At 60.8% G+C, this 6,785-nt stretch overlaps 1 protein-coding gene across 4 annotated transcripts; it reads left to right on the top strand.

Moving 5' to 3' along the window:
- Positions 1 to 47: 47 nt before the first annotated feature.
- On the top strand, positions 48 to 5,991 carry TSSC4 (tumor suppressing subtransferable candidate 4). 4 transcript variants are annotated; one of them, XM_061407364.1, is made up of 3 exons: positions 48 to 2,367; positions 4,506 to 4,621; positions 4,760 to 5,991. In XM_061407364.1, exon 3 carries the CDS (start codon positions 4,782 to 4,784, stop codon positions 5,757 to 5,759), a length of 978 nt encoding a protein of 325 aa, XP_061263348.1. In that variant the 5' UTR covers positions 48 to 2,367; positions 4,506 to 4,621; positions 4,760 to 4,781; the 3' UTR covers positions 5,760 to 5,991. The 4 variants fall into 4 exon arrangements, with proteins under 4 accessions (XP_061263348.1, XP_061263351.1, XP_061263350.1 ...); XM_061407367.1 differs by having other exon boundaries at positions 4,474 to 4,621; XM_061407366.1 differs by having other exon boundaries at positions 48 to 2,771.
- Positions 5,992 to 6,785: the final 794 nt, after the last annotated feature.

Genomic DNA, 6,785 nt, shown 5'->3' with positions numbered 1-6,785 from the left:
GGGCCGAGGAGCCCGGCACGGGTGGTGCTCAGCTCTCTGGACCCTGTTGGTGGGTGCCGGTGGGGCCCCTTTCTTGGGCCTCATGTCGCCAGCAGCAGCCTTCACCTGGCCCTCACTCCCGTCCCCGCTCCATGGCACTGCTGCCCGGGGGGGCCTACGAGGGGTGCGCAGGACGACCCAAAACACTTGGTACAGGATATGAGGGCCCTGCAAGACTCCCCTTCCTCTTGATGGTCAGCTCCGTAGACGATGGACACACTGCTCCCTCCCTAGGGCCTCTTCTCTTCCTGTCTAGCTGGTTGTAATCTCCTGTAAAGGCGCTGGGTGGCCCCATCTTCCAGGGGCTGTAGGTGAAGCCCTCAGCCACTCACTGGGGGAGCCCAACCTGGCCCAGCACCAGGGACTGAGGCCCAGCCAGAGGCTGCTGCCCCCGCCGGGAATGCTGGGTTATGTCGTCATGAGCTGCAGGCAGGTACTGACCTGTCTGTACACTAAACTGACCTCTTGAGAATCCAAGTCCCTGGCTGGAATTTGTATGTTAAGGGCTCCCAGTGGCCACCTTGGGGGCTAATATTGGAAACTAGGTCCCAGCCCTGCATTGGGGGTCACAGGGCTTCTGTATGTGGGTTGGGAGACGGATGGCCCAAGGAACCTGCTCCTTTTTACTTCTCCCTGTGCTGTGAAACCCTCTTCAAGCTGCAATGTGAATTAGTGCCTGGGGTGGCTGGACCCCCTCATTCCTGGTGAGGCCCTGAGTGTGGGCACCTTTAGGGATGACATGTCCCCAGTTCAGTTCAGTCACTCAGTCATGTCTGACTCTTTGTGACTCATGGACTGCTCATGGACTGCAGCACGCCAGGCCTCCCTGTCCATCACCAACTCCTGGAGTTTACTCAAACTCATGTCTATTGAGTCTGATGCCATCCAACCATCTCATCCTCTGTTGTCCCCTTCTCCTCCTGCCCTCAGTCTTTCCCCGCATCAGGGTCTTTTCCAATGAGTCAGTTCTTCACATTAGGTGGCCAAAGTATTGGAGTTTCAACTTCAGCATCAGTCCTTCCAAAGAACATTCAGGACTGATCTCCTTCAGAATGGACTGGTTGGATCTCCTTGCAGTCCAAGGGACTCTCAAGAGTCTTCTCCAACACCACAGTTCAAAGGCATCAATTCTTTGGTGCTCAGTTTTCTTTATCGTCCATCTCTCACATCCATACATGACTACTGGAAAAACCACAGCTTTGACTAGACGGACCTTTGTTGGCAAAGTAATGTCTCAGCTTTTTAATAAGCTGTCTAGGTTGGTCATAACTTTCCTTCCAAGAAACAAGTGTCTTAATTTCATGGCTGCAGTCACCATCTGCAGTGATTTTGAAGCCCTCAAAAATACAGTCTGTCACTGTGTCCCCATCTTTGTGCCATGAAGTGATGGGATCAGATGCCATAAGATGTGTCCCAAGGTTGCACAGTAAAGTGGGCCCTGTTTCCTCTCTGGGTTCCTGGGCTGGGCAGCAGCACGGCCTGAACCCTGGATTCCTGGGTGCGGCCCTGGCCGAGGGGGCTCGCTCTGGCGTCCACTAGGGCAGACGAGAATCTGCGCTGAGCTTCAGTGGGTGCTTCCCCGGTGGGTCAGCTGGTAAAGGCTCCGCCTGCAATGCAGGAGACCTGGGTTCAATCCCTGGGTTGGGAAGACACCATGGAGAAGGGAAGGGCTACCTACACCAGTATTCTGGCCTGGAGAACTCCATGGACTGTATAGTCCACAGGGTCGCAAAGTCGGACACGACTGGGAGACTTTCACTTTCGGGGCAGAAAAGACCAGTCAGACAATCGGCAGGCGAGGCCAGGGCGCCTCCCTCAGGCGGCTTGCCACGCGGCGGCCGGCCCGAGTTGTCCAGTGGGCGAAACAAATGCACACCGCGGGACACGCCCCCCGGCCCGGTTCCAGGGACCCGAAGGAACAGGGACGGCTGCTCCGGAACGGGATCGGAAGTGCCTGGAAACCGCGCCGGATACGTTACGCACTTCCGGTTCTTGCGGCTTCCGGCAAAGTAGGCTACAGTACGGAGAACGAGGCTCTGGCCGTTAGCCCTGGAGCATTCTGGGAGTCGCAGCACTGCCTCCTCACCCCGTCTCCCTTCCTGAGTCAATTCCGGTCTCTTCGCGAAGGAGCGCTACAGTTTCCTGTAGGGAAGCTAGCGCATGCGCAAAGACATCACTCCCGATAGGCCTCAGGAGTGGAAGCCAGGTGCCTTGTGGGAGATGTAGTTCTTCAGGCGCGGGAGAAGCGGCCATCGCCTAGCGGGGGACTCGGTTTCCCAAAGGGCTGAGCGTGGCTCAAGATGGAGGCAGCCAGGCCGAAGTGAGCCGGTAGGTTTTTGGTGGGGAGGGCCGTGCTGCTGACCCGTCGGGCTTCAGCGGGCCACTGTCCGTAGTCTGCTGCCCTAACCAGGGAGACCCTCGTGAGGCCCGGACCCTTGGCCCGCCCCCGCCCGACTTGGCCGCAGGACTCAGGCAGCTGACACGAGCGCCTGCTGGGCACGCGCCGACATTGTGGGCGCGTGGAGTGGAGAAAATCAAGGCTCTGCCTCCCGGGGGAGAGAGACAACCCTCAAGGAAGCCAGCGCTCCCTGGGACCTGGCCAGCCCCGACCCCGCGCCTCCGTCAGCCTGGACTCAGCTCTGCCCTGCAGTGAGCTCAGGAAGTTCTCAGAGAACTCAAGAGACGCAGACCTCGCATGCCCGATCTTGGGGCGCGATTCCCGGCTCCCCTCGGTGTGTCCCACTGATCACGGGCGTCCAGGGGACGGGAGTGCAAATTTAGGAAGCCAGAGGCTGGTTGAAACTCCAGCTTTGCCTCCAGTGTACTGAATGACGGGCAAATTACCTCCCCACTCCGGTCCTGCCAGCCCTAAAACAGACACCGCTGGCGCTTACTTCGTGTCCCCTTTCTTGGAGTTGTCCCTTCATTTTGGGAGTCATACAAGGCCCAGAGGAATGCAGATCTCGCCTGTGTTTGGCCTGGAGCAGGGCACTCAGAGCCACTCCTGGTCCACCTGGCCTGGTCTTTGGTGGGTGCAGGAGCAACGGAGTCCCCCTGGGCGAGCAAGGGAGGCTTGGTGGGAAGAGGAAGTTGGTGGACAGAGGCTGAGCCCTGTCCTCTGAGCCTGGAACCAAGTTTCAGGGTGCCTGGTAACACTGGAATGCTAACCAGGTGTTGGCAGGACTTCTGTGCTCTGCTGGGAAAGTGAAGGTGTGTGGAGGATCACAGATGTCCCTGGAGGTTGCCTCAGGAGCTGTGGGGCTGGCCTCTGCCAAACAAGGCTGAGCCAGCTTCCTGAGAGCCTGATCCTCAGATGTCAAGGACCTGGCTGCAGTCCCTTCTGGAGCTCCCAGGGCATCTGTCTGCACTCAGGAGCACCCCTCTTCCTCACAGAGCTGGCAGGTGCCCCCAGCTTTGTGGAGTACTTCTTGCCTGCCCTTTTCCCAGGCAGCATCCCACATCAAGCTCTAAAATTCTTTACTGCAGTTATTAGCAAAGTGAATAAATGTACTCATCATCCACACGACAGATATTTGTGAAGTCCTGACTGAGTCAGTTCGAGCTGTTCAGTGAGCCGGTTTGCAGTTACCGCCATGACTGTCAGCTGCTTCCCGTACCTCTGAGCACTCACGGACCTGAAAACGTGTGATAAGCTATCACGTGGAGCCACCACAGGACGTGTCAGTTACCAGGATTAGCCTAGTGACTGACACGAAGTAGGTTCCATAATTTCACTTTTTGAAAAGCGTGATCACCCTTCACAACTCCTTGTAATCCATTAGAAAGTATGTATGTTACGAGGACAAAACAATTGAACATGCTAGTGTGTGGAAACACTGGCACTGTGTCAGAACGAAACAGTGACGGTCTTTCTCCGAAGTGAAAAAGTACTCAGTCGGTGGCCAGGATGCCCTCAGTTTCCAGTTTGTAGTCCACAGGTTTTTTTTTTTTTAATGTTTCACACCTGCAGCTGCTAGCCAGTGAAGGAGGACGATATCTGCTTTAGCACAAAATTATGTTATACGTGTCATTCATTCATTTCTTCATTATTTATTGGAGAAGGAAATGGCAGCCCACTCCAGTATTCTTGCCTGGAAAATCCTGTTGGCAGAGGAGCCTGGCAGGCTACAATCCAAAGGGCCGCAAAGAGTCGGACGCGACTGAGCTGCTAAGCATACTGCCTGCCACTACCGCACGTGGCCGACAGAGGGAGCGCAAGGATTGCTGCTGACCCCGGGTTGACACCCAGGCTGGCTGCTCTCTACCAGACCACCCCGTGCGGGTCCCCTAGTGGCTCTAGTCAGACCTGCCTGGCGAGGCCTGAGAGAGGTGACAAGTCACAGGACCAGCTCCTGGGCCTGGCTGTTCCGGGGGCTTTGTAAACCCAGGCCCACTCCGGGGGGTTGGCACCACTTCTGTTTGTCTGCCCTCTAGTCTGATGGCTGGCTGTCCCTCCCTGCCCTTAGCCGGTCACCGAGCCGCTGAGCAGAGCCGTGCGCGGGGGCCTTTGCCACCAAGAACCTTCGTCAGCATTCAATCCACCTGCCCTCCAGCGTCCAGCAGGCGCCCATCAGACGGGGAGGTAAGAGGAGGGCTTTTGGTCGGTGCCGGGGGCGGGGCTGGCCCTTCCTCCTGGGACACCGCTCTTGCTGCTGATCCTGCCCGGGGTGGTGGGTCTGAGCTTGTGTCCTCGGGGACTCCCGGGGCTGTTTTGGTGCAGGTGTGGCGTGGCCTGGTGACACATGGCAGAGGCAGGGCACAGCCAACACTTCCTTGACCCGGAGGTCGACGCCCTGCCTCCCGACACTGTCTCCCTCAGCGACTCGGACTCCGACCTCAGTCTGCCCGATGGTGCTGGGGTGGACGCCCTGTCCCCGGGGGGGCTGCCTGGGGAGGCTTCTGGGGATTCAGGCCCCGATGAGCCCCCCTCGCCCCCCAGGGGCCTCCCCACAGAGGCGGTGCAGCCCTTCCACCTGAGAGGCACGAGCTCCACCTTCTCCCAGCGCAGCCACAGCATCTTCGATGGGCTAGAGGGGGCTGCCAGGCGGGCTGTGCCTGCTGTGACTCCAGCCAGCCCGGGTGATGGGGGGGGCTTCCAGCAGCTGCTGACACCCTCCAGCCAGCCTGCAGCGGGGGTCCCAGGTAGGGCTGCTGGGAGCCCTGCTGCCCAAAGGGCGCCCCCTGTCCCTGACTACGTGACCCACCCTGAGCGCTGGACCAGGTACAGCCTGGACGATGTGGCCGAGGCCAGCGAGCAGAGCAACCGGGCCGCCGCCCTGGCCTTCCTGGGGCCGCAGAACCTGGCTGCCCCCGGCAACTACATGCCTTCCTTCAACCAGGACCCCTCCAGCTGCGGGGAGGGCCGGCTTGTCTTCACCAAACCCACCCGAGCCAGCGAGGCTCGGCCCGACAGGAAGAGGGTATCCAGGAAGGTGGGGGAACCGGGCAGGGGCGACCCTGGGGTTCCAGGAGCGGCAGGGGGCGAGGGCCCCGTGGAGCTTGCCCACCTGGCCAGGCCCGGGAGCCCCGAAGCCGAGGAGTGGAGTGGACCCCGAGGGGGCCTGCAGGAGGTGGGTGCCTCTGCAGGTGTGGCCCACACCAGGCCTGGGTCCAGCCCCCCGCTGGTGGAGACAGTGGGTTTCCATGGCAGCAAGAAGCGGAGCAGGGACCACTTCCGGAGCAGGGGTGGCAGCCCCGAGGCCCCAGGTGCAGAGCTGTGAGCTGGGAGACTGCCTGGCCGCCTCCCTGACCTGGCTGTGCTAGAAGGCTGGCCACCGCTGCCCCCAGGGCGGCTTCAGGGCTGGAGTGGGCTCAGGGCTCCAGGGCAGTGAGCTGGCCCGCCGGCTGCCTGTAGGTGCCACCAGGGAACGGAGACCTCGCCAGGGTGTGGGCCAGGGGTGATGGAGGCCCAACCCGTTTCTGCCCGGGAGACAGTAAAGGTTCTACATGTTCCTCTGGCTCCGTGTATCTGTGTGGACCACCTCTCCCCCAGCAACCGCAGCTGGGGCCCTCCGCCCTCCAGCCCCCAGTGTCCCGCGCTCGTCAGGAGGTCTTTCTGTTCGACTGAGGCGGGTCCCTCCTCGGGCTTGAGCAAGAGACTGAGACCCCAGCCCATCCCAGGGAGGACTCGCAGCTGCTCGCCTGAAGGCTGGGGTTGGGGGTTGATGTGGATCTGGGGAGAGCGGAGTGTGAGTGTGGCCGGGAAGCGGCTGCCCGTGGCCCTGCACGCTGCGCTGCCCCCGTGTGTGGGGATGACCGGTGTCACCAGGACTGCCGACTCTGTGCAGGGCGCTGAGCCTGGTCCCCAGAGGGCACTGGGAGGCAGACGGGAGCCAGCGCGGCTCCCGTGACTGCTGTCAAGCCCCGGCCTGGCCCTGTCGCTGTGTCCCCTGCCCGAGGGAAGGGGTGACCAGCCTGGCTGCCCACTCGCCTTGTGTGGGGTTCCCAGAGGGGCCGGGACTCCGTCCCTTGTCGTGTGCTTCACTAAGCAGCCGCCTCCCAGGGTCCCCTCTGCCTTGGGCTGCAGCCCCGGGTGTGGGCGCGCTTTCCCAGCTCCAGGGACCGTAAAGCAGTTTTCGGGGGGGGTGGTGGGTCCTCTAGGGGTATGACCTGCCACCACTGCCCAGACGGGATGGCCCGGCACTCGCCGTGCGCGCTGTCGGGCGTGGGGGCGGCAGCCGACACAACACTCAGCCTGGGTCTTGGAGACAGAGATTCTAACTCCAAGCGTTTCAGAAAAGACCAGT

The sequence above is a fragment of the Bos javanicus genome, chromosome 29, assembly GCF_032452875.1.
Source record: "Bos javanicus breed banteng chromosome 29, ARS-OSU_banteng_1.0, whole genome shotgun sequence".
In the NCBI taxonomy this organism is placed as follows: Eukaryota; Metazoa; Chordata; class Mammalia; order Artiodactyla; family Bovidae; genus Bos; species Bos javanicus.
Note: the sequence above shows the minus strand (reverse complement) of the source record. Positions and strands in the feature narration are given on the sequence as shown.